The 14,057-nt window shown below is 31.0% G+C and overlaps 1 protein-coding gene across 2 annotated transcripts in view; it reads left to right on the top strand.

Moving 5' to 3' along the window:
- Ack-like (activated Cdc42 kinase-like) overlaps window positions 1–7,664 on the top strand; it is a 343,307-nt gene extending 335,643 nt beyond the window's left edge. For both annotated transcript variants that reach the window (XM_087407584.1, XM_087407583.1), the window contains exon 10: window positions 6,405–7,664. In XM_087407584.1, coding sequence (XP_087263710.1) covers window positions 6,405–7,341 — 937 coding nt within the window. In that variant the 3' untranslated portion in view covers window positions 7,342–7,664. The remainder of the gene's footprint in view (window positions 1–6,404) is intronic.
- Window positions 7,665–14,057: the final 6,393 nt, after the last annotated feature.

The raw sequence follows: 14,057 nt of genomic DNA on the forward strand, positions 1-14,057 counted from the left end.
ATGCTTCATGTTCCTTTTACAACAATATTATTACAATATATAACATAATTATTATTATTACTATTAACATTATATTGCAATTAATGATACCAAAAAATATAATGTGTCATTATACGATTATATTTTACATTATAGAAATTGAACGCCGATTATTAAAAGCTACAACAAAAAATAAATAGTAAATACCTGCTGATTAATGTTAGATCGTCCAAAAAATTGAAAAAATTGAGTACTACAAGTAATTATAAAATTCAGCAATATAAAACAGATCTTAATACTGTCGAACTTTGAGATATTAGAACATTCGATAGTTGAAAACGATCCTATCATTTAACAAGGGAAGTGGTAATAGAAATGACATAGGAAGGATGCTAGGAAGGGAAATTCAACGATGTAGAAAGAGATTGTAAAAGGGTATAGATATACGTTAAGCAGCGTATCCGTCTGTCTATTCAAATCATATTTTTACTTTTTAATGTGGATCATTTCAGAAATAATTCTTTTTTTGTAGTAAGGCTTGTTGTCTAAAATTTAGACTTCTTCCCATTTTAATTCATGATTGAAACTAGTACAATGGTCAGAAATTACTGATGGAGATCCTGTTCTCTTGTTAACATCAGATCGATGTCCATTTATTCTAGTTTGTAATCTCCTTTTTGTCTGACCAACATTACTAGCCTCACATTCAATTTTATAAACTACATCTTGTTTTGATAAATGATCTAATCGGTCCTTCTCCCTGTGTATAAAATTAGTGTTAGGTATGGTGAATACTGTTTTAAGATGTATGCCAAGAGCAATAGGCGTAAAGCTCTCAAAGATAGATTTTACAAATAGTACAGTGAAATATTTTTTATTTTATTAAGCAACTTAATATTAGGATGGGGATAGCAACGGATTTAAATTTTCGTCAACACAATCAGTCTGAGATATTAATAATTCTTCTAAATTAAATTTAAAAAATGTGCAATATTGCACAAAAATTGTAGAGATTTTGCAGCAATATTGCTGCAAATTTTGTGCTGTACGAGGAGGTATTGTATATCCACTACGCTACAAATACTCGAGTATGAATGTTCTAATAAATGCCGTTATCAACTTCAATATTGAAATATTTCGGAAACGGTAAATCGTCTACGCCCAAATGGGAGGGAGGGGGTGATTTTTATTCAGAGCAACATTATAATTCTGCAAGTTTCATTGAATGATGGTCACTCCTCTTGTAAGATCAGAATCATTTATTGTTATCGACTCAGACATAGTAATTCCATTTCTGGGTTTCCAGTCTATAGAGGCGCCACGTCTGCTCAACATTTTTTAAGAGGGGAGTTGGACGATCCTGACTCGATAGTTTGACTAGCGTAAAGCTTCGTGACGCTGCAAGATTAGAACTATATAATTCTCTGTAATAAAATTATACAGCAATTTAATATCAACATGTATATACGCAACAAATGCAATTATGTTACTGTTTATTAAGTAAATACAGGACTCTTGTTATTAAATAGAATTGTTAGATTAACAGAGCAATAAGAATCGAATAAAAGTATAAAATTTAGAATAAATAATTAGAGAGTTACATGTATGAGGGTAGTTCGAAAAGTTCTCGGCCTGACAAAGAAAACATGATTTGTGGCAAATTTTTTTTTTGACATAGTCCCCTTGTAAGTTAGTACACTTAACGATATTCCAACTTCTTTGGACTTTCAATATAATACAATTTATCTAACCTTTCAAAATAAGCGTTTGTCTCAGTGATGACTTCCGTATTTGAAGTGTATCTTTTTCCAGTGAGCCATTTCTTCAGATTCAGGCACAAAAAATCACTAGAGGTTAAATCTGATGAGTATGAAATATATAAAACTCCTAAAAAACGGAAAAAAACTTATTGCGAAAAATATTACCTCAAGGGTTCGAACCTTCTTCTTATAATGTTTATACACACGGCCTAAATAACGCGGCTTAATCTCTCTATACATATCGATTATTGCGAGGAATATTTCCGAAGCCTCAGTGGCTAAGACACTCTTCCCGGCAAGTTGAGAGGTCCCAAGTTCGAATTCTGGCTGAGATAATATTTTTCGCAATAAGTTTCTTTCCGTTTAGGGGTTTTATTTAGAGGGAGTTATTAAAATGTTTCATAATGATTGTGTTGAAAGTCCGATAATTATCGGCGCGCAATCATAAACAAAAAATTGATTAAATATATTCGTAACATCTAACTTTGATCGCGTTTTACGTTCTTTACTTTATTCGATTTATTCATACACGGTCGTTCTTCTTATAATGTTAAGAAAAAAAATTACAAGCTTCATAATTTATAAATATTCACGTAACATGTTTCGGCTACAAGATTAAGCCATCTTCAGATGTATGATGGTTAAAAATTTTAAAAAGTTTGTTTATTATAATATGTAAATATCAAAACAGTATAATAGTTTCACATAACCTGCTTATATTATATATATGTACAGAGTGAGTCATTTTAAGTGAAATATCTCAAAAAATATAAAAAAAATGTTTTAAACAAAAATTGTTCAATTACTAGGGGGAAAAAAGTGATGACTTTGATCTAGAGAAGACGTTCTTAAAGTCAAAGTTACCTAAAATTTTTTAAACTGAAATCATAATTTTTTATTTCATATAGCTAACATCAAGGCCTTTTCAAAATACTATAATAAAATATTTTTTCATTGGTCGACATAATGTTCTGAATAAAGTTTTTATATATAATCTTGGTCTCCAGAGTAATTTATAGAGTCTTAATATAATAAAATATTTTTTCATTGAATACTTTACAAGTTATGGGGCTTGAAAGTTAATAAATCAACATGGGAAACGCTCCGTTTGACTATGTTAATGTTAATCATCCGCTAAGCAATTGTTATAACTGATATTATTTTAAATGGAAACCTCTATTTTTGATTCCAGAAATGAAAAAAGCAGAAAATTTTACGTTCAGATAAATTATCATGGAGTCGAATTGCGTTGACTTGTTAATTTTCAAGCTCCATAATTTGTAAAGTATTCAATGAAAAAATATTTTATTATATAGTTGTTAAGGCTCTATAAATTATTCTGAAGACCAAGATTATATATAAAGACTTTATTCAGAACATTGTGTCGACCATATTAACAAAAGTAAAGAGTAGAATAAATAAGTAAGTAAGATAGACAAAATAAATCTCACACAAATACGCGTCTACGCGTGATACGGATTACTAAAGCCATCTATTGGAAAAATAATGAATTTCTTTTTACTACACCTAATATAATAATTATCACAATATGTAAAAATTAATTGTTTAAAAATTTTGAAACATTTTACAATTATTTATGACATTTATAATATTTATAAGAATGAAAATGTTTACATTAACGTAATTATAAAATTTATTATATATGATGTAATGTGTTTAAATGTATATATTAAATATATATATTTATGATATGATGATTAATATTGTATAAAACATTTACATCAAGTATATAATTAAATGCAATATATTATGTAATGATGCATTTTTACAATCATTATGTAATAACTTTTTCGACATACAACAAAATCCAAGGAAATGTCTGATATTGATAAACTTTGAATGATGAAAATAAAGGACACGTAATTTTTTTATAATGGTCCGTATTATAATGGATGTATTTATAATGGTATTTTATAATCGTATTTTTAGTGAGTGCAATATCCCTTTGAAGAAAATCGGTCATTGTTTTTCAAGAGAAATATCATCGAAACTATAAAAAATAGAAAAATGTTTGAAATAAAAATTGAAAGGTTTTAAGAGTCCATAATAATTATAATTTAAATAATTTTTCAATATTTATTTTTTCTAAATATTTTTCTAAATTTTTCTATTTACACAGGTTTTTTGAAATTATTACTATAAAGTACTTTTCAAATCATTTAGTTTTTTTAAGCATTTAAAACTTTTTTTTCCTAAAATGATTTTTCGTAAGATGAAATCACATGTTCGATTTTTTGAATGATAAGCATGCATGCGATCATGCCTGCTCTGATGCATGCTAGAATATGTTCATGTTTTGAGCGGTGTATACTGTATATATGCATGATTTCTATACATGATTTTTATGCATGATTCGTGCTTATTTCTTTGCATGCACCAATCAAAAAATTGAAAATGATTACGTAATTGGACGATCGACAGCATCTTCAGAATAGAAACAATTGTGCTAATTTCGTAGTTATCTATCAAACGTCAGATTTCAAGTTAGAAAATATCATGGAATAAAGATACAAACAAAAAACTAATAGAAGCTTATAAAAACGAAGCTACATTATACTGTTAAAATCTAAATTATCATAATAAGCGTTTACGCAAAGCTCTAAAACGAATAAATAATGAAGTACAAAAAGTACATCTAAACATAGAAATTATGTATAAATAAATGGAGGAAAATATAATTAAATTGTATTCCTTAAGAAATAGTTTCAATACCGAAAATAAAAAAGAAAGGAATTCAAGAAAAGCGGAAACGAGACAAATGATATAAATATTCTATTCTTAATTTAATCTTTTATAATTTCACTCTCGCATTCCACTCTTATCCTTGCCTGCATTATATTCACAAATGTAATAATAACACATTTTTCTTCTCTAATTTTAAACATTATGTTTTTCTTGATACTGCCATTAAAATGGTATCTGTTATTTGTTTGTCTCATTCTTTTTTATTTTTAATTTGTTTTATTATTGACGCTACAAACTCCATGTTCAAGTCAATCGGAACCTTTTTGTGTTCCTTCACTGAAGATAAGAGAATTACGGACTTATATTTAAAGACGGAACTATTTTTTCAATAGAGCAATCATTTTCAATTAAAGTCCTTCGACATTTCGAGGAATTCGTATTGGAGACAAAATTCCATAACAACGATGAAGTTTTGGCTGGAAATTTGTCAGACGAATTTTGAGACTGTGATTCCATTTTTTCCCATTGTGTATTTTCGTTTAGAGATTTCTGTGAATTCTGATTTGTCAATACATCTTCAAGAATTTCATCATCTATATTTTCACTTATCATTTCTGAAGTGTTATCCAGCAAAATGCTTGAAACACAGTCATCATTCTAAAACGAATGATAAAGAATAAACATGAAGCTTATACCATTGAATATGTTAATATTTACGTTAATATTTTGCCTGATTGTTATATTACTTGATTTGTATTCTTGCTTCCACTTATTCTTGTGGAGATATTTTTTTGTGAAACAGAAAATGTTCTTCTAAAAATGTGAGCATCTCAAAATACTAAAAATTATATTTTGAATTATAAATTTAAAATAGAAAGGGTAAGATTAGATTAGAATGTGCGAAAGTGAAATTATAAAAGATTAAATTAAGAATAGAATATTTACGTCATCTGTCCCGCTTTCGACTTTCATGGATTCTTTTTTTTTTATTTTCGGTATTGAAACTATTTCTTAAGGAATATAATTTATTTACATAATCCTTAATGTTTGTGTTTGGACATATTTTTTGTATTTCCTTATTTAATCATTTTAGAGCTCCGTTGCATAAATGTTTATATAATTTGGATTTTTAATAGCATATAATTTCACTTTTATACGTTTCCATTAATATTGTTATTTGATAATATTTTTAAGACTTCCATGGGCTTTCTATATAAAGATTATGTGTTTTGCGAGTTTCCTCCGTGTCCAGATCCATTTTTAGAATGTCAACGTTTCGTGAATCTTCAGTCCACTCCATTAGGGCGAGGAGCAGCCTGATACCAAGAATGGATCTGGACACGGAGGAAACCCGTGAAACGCATAATCTTTATACTATTATTTGGTCTTTATTCCATGATATTTTCAAACTCGAAATTTGACATTTGGTAGATAACTACGAAATTAGCACAATTGTTTCTGAAGATGCTGTCGATCATCTTCTCGATCATCTGCTCGATTATTATCTGCGTGATCATTTTCAATCTTTCGATTGGTGTACGCAAGGAAACAAGCACGAAATCATGTATAAAAATCATGTACAGAAATCATGCGTGTCAGTATGCACTGCTCAATGCATGAATGTATTCTAGCATGCATCAGAGTAGATATAACTACGTGTATGTATACATCATTCAAGAAATCAAGCATCGTGATTCTTTACAGTTTCGACGATATGCGCTTCAAATGAAAAAAACCGTTTTTTTTTAAAGAGGTGACATTGTACCCTTAAATATGCGATTGGACCCTTACAAAAAAATGTGTTCCTCATTTTTGTCTAGAAAATAACATTTAATGCTCATCAAAATCAGGAAGGAACATTTCCATGGATTTCTTTGTCAATTTAGTTCGCTCTACTTGCATCGAGCTCTTTGTGAATAATTAGATGCACTTTGTAATATATATATTTAAAATTTTCAGTCCAGAGGAATTCGAACAACGCATAGATTCGGAGCTAGCTGCACTGGATTCATTACCTATCGAAGAATGCCGACTTCGACGATTTAGCGTGATCTCGGAGGATTTGCTGGAGTTTTCGGATAACTTAATCGACTGCGACGATATGCCAGATATACGTCAAAATGTTTCGGAAACAAACAATGAGAAACAATCGAATAATTCATCAACAATGACCGATAAGTTACGCAGGAAAATTAACGCCGAACCAAAATGCTCTTTAAAAAGCTTTGCATCTAAAGTACAAGAAAACACGGAAAGAGATCTAAGCCAGAATCCAATGACAATTAGTTCTTGTAGATCAGAAGACTGGAACAAGATGAATTCCTCGATCAGAGTTCAAATTCCATCTACAACAATACAGCAGATACCACTAAATTATTCTTCACAAACAAATGTAGAAGAAATCCCTTCCAAATACAAAACTTTTCATTGTGAGGAACCTTTGGTACCTATTGGCTCAAACAACAATTTTCATTTGACTACTATTCCAAAAGCATACTGTTTATCCAACGAAAAAACATCGAGTTGTGACATCGTGAGTGATTTGTTACGACAATCGGACCATGTTTCTTGCGAAGATTTATTAGAATTTGCTTGTGATGGGCCAAATACACGAAGAACTCGCGGACCTCGAAACGGAGAACAATCTGATGAAGTACGAATCATGCTGAAGGTGTTGCATGAACAGTCAACCCCAGAATCCTGCATTGCTGCATTGAATGTCACGGAATGGGACGTTCTAGCTGCAATTAAATTGGAGCGGCTTCAAGGATTATTGAAAAAGGAAAATAGTTTTGTCGGTCTCGAGGATTGCAAAGTGATACTGAACCAGTGTGGTGGTGATGTCGTGAAAGCGGCTGCGCTATTGCGAAACATGGACGATGCTGCCGCGGTTTAGTTTAGATTCACAAAGGATATATAAGGATTGATTGAAAAGTTCTCTTTGTAATATCTTCTATTCTTAATGACTTTATAATATAAATATTGGAAATATTTTTCGTAAAAATACTTTCTTAATATTGCTCCAAAATTTGTGAAAAATATATGTCCATTTTTATATTGAAATATTAATAGGTAATAATTAGATCGAATAAAAAAAATTAATCATATAAAAGTTAATATTTTTATTTTTCTTTAATTTTGAATATTTTATTATAAATACGCAATTTTTCAATTATAACAGGATTATAAATTTCTAATAAAAATTTCTTGCTATGCGAACACTGCTTAACTGTAATTTATCTATGATTGATAAAGTTGTTGAAAATATGATAACTTACAAATATGATTATAGTTTTCCAAATTCCAAAAAAGATTCTTCCATTCTAAATAATTTATTTACATGAAGCCTCTTCCTCTTCTTCTCCCCTCCCATCCCAAGAGATTATAATTGTACATATTCTGCATAGTAATAGTTTTTAGCAAAATTAACATGATTGCGCCGAGCTTTAAATGTCTACGTTATATACAAGGTGTTTCAAATATAGTTCTAAACTTTAAGAGCATATTCTACTCATCATAAGGATAAACAAAGTCATATATATATGGGTTAGAAAACTTTTCCTTTCCAAATTATAAACATTTTTTTATTTTATACTTATATTTTATTTTATATTTATATCTATATTTTTTTTATACTTATATTTATATTTTATTTTATACTTGTATCTATTTTTTCTTATACTTTTAATCAATATTTTCATTATAGAAATTGCTGGAAATGAATGATCCTTCCGCATCGATGCATGCTTCGCATCGACGTCGCATGGATTGTCGAAGACGTTCAAAAATTCACAGAGTATTTTGTATTTTTTTACATGCAGCAATAATACGATTTCAGAGTACTTCCACAGTAGAAACAGGAGTATTATACACAATATAACACAATATAAAATAAAAAATGATAATAACTTAGAATGAAAGCGTTTTCGAAACCATGTTTATATTTTTTTCCATCCCTACAATGACTGGAATATGCTTTTAAAATTTGACCAATCATTTTTGAAATTTTCAGTATATATATATATATGTGTGCGTGCGTGCGTGCGTGCGTGCGTGCGTGCGTCTCTACAGGGTGAATCAGAGTCGTTGAACCAGCTTTTTACTCTATGCGAAAATTATTCACTATATACTTAATTGGATTATAACGTGTGCAGTTATAGTCGATAATTTTCTTTTAAGACTTCTGACTGGTCGCGGCGCTATTTTGGAATCGTGACGTCAGAAGCGAGGAATGACGTTAATTTATGTTGCTATTTTTAAATAAAGACAATTTGGAAGAAACGAAATGACGAGATCGCTTTAAAACATTTATAAAAATCGATGAAATCTGTCTTTTCCTCCCTTGACAGTCAGTAAATGGTCGTAAAAGGCATGCAAAGTGAGCCTATATTCGGACAGAAACACACGGTCCGACAGCTGTTGAAACGAAGTAAAATATACCCTTTTACATATAAAGTTTGAAGATAACTTTAGTTTTCATTGATAATTACGACTTTGATAATGAAACAAGTCACATTTTCACAATTAAGCAAATAATAACGAAATAGCACGCAACATAAATTTTGTCATCAAAACATCCCATTTCCACGCCTATAAGTTTGACTATTTATCGTGGTGCTGTAACACACATACCAGCACGAGCCCATGTCCATGGTTTTGTCTGCGGCGCGCTAAGAGTAAACGAGAAAGCGAGCTCCTTCTCACATTACCCTGCTTAAAAAATCCGATAGAATCAGATAGGAAAAATCTCTATCTGATTGAATCGTGTTTTTGGTTCGTAAATATCAGATTACTTACCTGAAATATCTGATAGACTTTTTATATTTCTCTATTCTTTTCGTCATATATTTATATTTTTATATGCAATTTTTTTTATTAATTACAATTATGTATCGGAAATTTACCATTTTTGAAAACGCATATTGGAATCGATGGGATTCGAATTTAAAACCTACGGGATGATAATCTAGCATTCTAACGTTGAGCTATAATCGCATGCTTGTCTGAGAATTTTAGCATGTGATAGTAGAGACAATGTTATTATAGAGACATTTCTGGATTAAGTTACATACATTCTTATAAACATATTGTATCACGTTTATCATATACCTTAAGTATCGTTTTTATCGTAATCTAAAATTTTAGATCATTTGCCTGATATAAATTTTCTATATTTTTCTATCATTTTCATCATATAGCTTAATTATCATTTTTAAACAATTTCTATCTGATCACGTTTTATGAAAATACTTTATCTAAAATATTTGATAAAGTTTCTATATTTCTGTATTATTTTCGTCAGATATCGTTTTCAATCAATTTCTATCTATGATTTCTATCCATCTCATACAGGGACTATGTTCTATCAAAATTAATAATATTCTTTCATGTTTTTGCTTTGTAAATTTTAGAATCTGAAATTTACAATTAAAGATATGATAGAATATTATTAATTTTGATAAAACACACGACTAAAATAACTGATTAAAACCGACATTTAAGTTGTATAATAAAAACGATACAGAAATAAAGAAAATATGTACTTTAAACGAGTTATCTGAAATTTACGATTCAAAAACATGATAGCATATTATTAAGATGGGAAACCACAGTAGAGCATGAAAAAGTAAGTATATTTTCGGGAATTTTTTTTGGCTCAATGAAATGATTAATCAAAAATTTGTAAAATAAGCATTATAATATTATGAATGAAGTACAAATAAGAATTTTTTCATACATTTTTGGTACAAAATGGCGGCTGTGCCGCACTTGTCCGATGGCGCCTATTTTTGAAGGAGGGACCATGGGCGGACATCTAGAGTCCTTAATTTTTGACCTGGAACAAAAAATGACAGTTTTTTAGGTTTTATATATCAATAGCTATAGAAGTACGTAGGATTTTTTCGATATATTAATTTTTCGCAAAATGGTGCACGTTTTAAGGAAAACTTGCAAATTTAACAAAAAAAAACGCCATAAAATTGTTGATAAAAAAAAAACATGTAATATAAAAAAAACTCTACGCACTTCCATAGAGAAAGGTATTCTGAATATACTGTCAAAATTTGAAACCGATCGGTAAAGATTTATTCGAGTTATGTGTCCGCCCAGTTTAAAAAAAGTGATTTCGAGAAAAACGCGTTTAAAGTTTTAAGTATTGTAAAATCATATAATATTTTTATATATCTCTAATCTGCGATGCCTGCGCCATACAATTGGCCTTCTTCATCTATCTCCTGCTCTTGTTTGGCCTTTTGAATTGTTTTCAGATCGATGCGAGCCTGTTTTGCGCCCTCACTCAAAGATCGTTCCGCTTTCTGTATGCGTTTCTCATCCAAGTCCATAGTTCGTGACTTTTTGGACCAATTTTTATGCCCATGACCTGGATTATATGTAAAATTGATATTAATCCGTCATTAAAAACACACGAAGCGATGTTCGTAGCAATGTCGATGATTATTTTGCCGGAATTCATAGTTTTCGGAGCCATCGCCCACACTGTCGAATTGAAGCTTTCATTGCTGTTTTGAGTAAAACCCCCGATGCAGCGAGTGAGAAGATCATCCGTAGTGAGTTGTTCGTAAACTGGCTTAATTGCTTCATGAACTATATCAGACATTAGTGATTTGTGCGTATATAGTAGGTACCTGAGAGGCGTTGCCGCAGAATGGAAAATTTGGGTATTCCGAACTTTTTGCGGCACTCCATCTTTTGGTATGTTATTCTTAAGACCCTAAAGCACCTTATAAGCGAAAAAAAATTTTTTCGATTTTTTCAAACTTTTACTGTGGTTTCCTTAATTTTAATATAACATGACCAGATAGAAATAGACTCAAAACGGTAAGCTATATGACGATAGACAAATGCAGAAAATTTATTTAATATAGCAGGTAAGTAATCTGAAATTTACGATTAAAAACGATATTTAAGCTATATAATAAAAACGATATAATGTTTAGATAAGAAACTATACAAATTAAAACAGAATGTCCCTATATGTTAAAATAAGATAGATTTTATGGAAAAATTATCGTATTCTATAGGTGGTAACGTAATGTGACATTTAGTTTATTAAATAATTAATTACTCAATGACTTAAATGAATAATTAATTATATAACAACGGTGGAATAATTTTTTTACAACATCTACCTATTTAAACATATATATATAGGGACATTTTCAGATTAAATTGTATAGATTCGCATAAATCATCCTGTCACTTATTTTATATTAAATTAAAGAATGTGATAAAGAAGCTTGTATATACAAGTTACCTATTTTATCGTTTAACTATTAGGTGTACAAATAAGTTTCCGCCGTTTGACAAAAGACGGCGCCACTAGCAAGCTATGGTTAAAATTGTCTGATGTAAAACATTGTATCGTAAGGTTGGACATCTGTCAACATAATCTTGAAATACTAGCGATTTTGTATCAGCATCATATATTTTTTTTGTGCGAAAATGAGTTTTGAGTCGAATAAGCGTCATTTGCGGGAACTTTTGATTTACTTCTTTAATTTGAAGAAATCTGCAGCTGAGGCTCATCGATTGCTTGTATTATAGAAGCATGTGGTGAGGCTGCTTAAGTGAGAGAAGTTGTCGTGAATGGTTTCAAAAATTTAAGAACGGCGAATTTGATGTCGAAGACAAAGAACGTAGCGGAAGGCCTAAAGTGTACGAAGACGCGGAATTGGAAGCATTATTGAATGAAGATTCATGCCAAACGCAAAAAGTAGTGGCTAGCAGATGGACAATACTTTCAATAAAACATTATGTATCGTTCTTTCACAATATGCTTAATTTTTGATTAAAAACGGCGGAAACTTATTTGTACACCTAATATGATAAGATATAAAACGATATGTTAACTGTACAGCTTTATTATGTATGCTGAAATCTGCATAATAATTGTTCAATGATCTGAAGAATGTCATTTTATATTGTCAACGATAGGATACAATAATTTTTTTATAACATCTGTCTGTATTCAAACATATAGGAACATTTTTGGATTAAATTGTATAAGTTTATATAACATCTTTTCGTTTATTTCTTATTAAATTAGATAATGCAGTGATCTAAGTGACACATTATATTGCCAACGATTGAGTACGATAATTTTTCTATAATATCTGTTTTATTCAAACATATAGAAGATGCGTTTTCAGATTAAATTATATAGGTTCATATTAATATTCTTTCGTTTATTTCTTATTATTTAGACAATGCAATATTATAAGTTTATAGGTATTCGAAATACCTACAAAATGAGACGTGGAACATTAAAATCAATCTATTAATATCAGTAGAAAAAAAATAAAAAACACCGAAAAAGGCTTTTTTTCACTCGCTGTCTGTGTGTACTATGTACGTCTTCGTATGAGAATTGTTAAGAATTGTAATATACGTTATTGCAATATAAAAAATCGAGCGTTTCTTCTCTCGTCGTCGTCATTACGTATCTTGAAAGAATCAGGGATGGAATAGAGGAGACAGTTGAATATAGGGTGGGGTAAGTAGAATAATCGAGGCTACATTAAAAACAAAACACGCGAGACACGCGTAAACGTGTCTGAGCACGCAGCAGCGACTGCCGCTAAAAGTCTGCTGTAACATCTTGTTACAAATACATCCATGATAGAAGTTTTGCAACAATTTTAAAAAATCATACACCTAAGTAAATATTTTTATTCTTAAAGTTTTTGTTTTACAATCGTATATGATTGTCTGAGATATTTGATTTCTACTTAGTAAGTATAGTTCTTACTTAATAAAGTCCAACAGATTTTTTTTGTTTATGTGTATATTGTTTTTAAAAAATGAATGGTGAGGATAGTAACCTAATCATAGCATGGAACTGTATTCATTTAGACGACTCTTATAAGTAATATAATAGTGGCGGTTCAAACCCAGGTCCTCTGAGGGGGGCACGGGGCGCGGGGATACTCATAGGCACGGGGGAGTAGGCGCGGGGAGTACTGGTAGACGCGGGGAAGGGAGGGGAGGCGCGGGAAGTCCCGGCGCTATCGGTGTTTACTGATACGTATCGCCATGTTGTGGTGTTACGTATTATTGGGACCGCCGCCGCCGCAGACCCCGCGTCCATCCTAAAGTGCGTTTCGGGCCATCACCGCAGACCTCGCGTCTATCCCAAAAAATGCGTTTCAGACAGTCACTGCGGAGTCCACTCCCTAAATGCGTGGTAATATTATAACGCGAACAAGAAATATTAAACAAAAAAAGAAAAAAAAATCTATATAATAAAAAAATATTCTTACTTTCTCCACACCCTCTCCCTTTCCGTCCTCCTCCACAGCCTCATCGAGATTGTCGATGAGATGGTTGAACGCAATTCTATCAGCGTCGGCGTCATCGTCGTCACTCCACACCCCGCCGTAGGCGCCAGCGCCTCCGCCGCCGCCGCAGACCCCGCGTCCATCCTAAAGTGCGTTTTCGGGCCCCACCACCGTAGACCTCGCGTCTATCCTTAAAAAAAAAATGTGTTTTCAGACAGCTACTGCGGAATCCACTCCCTAAATGCGTAATAATAACGCAAACAAGAAATATTAAAGAAAAAAGAAAAAAAACTATATAATAAAAAAAATATTC

Source organism: Acromyrmex echinatior, chromosome 7 (genome assembly GCF_024713525.1).
Source record: "Acromyrmex echinatior isolate Ae372 chromosome 7, ASM2471352v2, whole genome shotgun sequence".
In the NCBI taxonomy this organism is placed as follows: Eukaryota; Metazoa; Arthropoda; class Insecta; order Hymenoptera; family Formicidae; genus Acromyrmex; species Acromyrmex echinatior.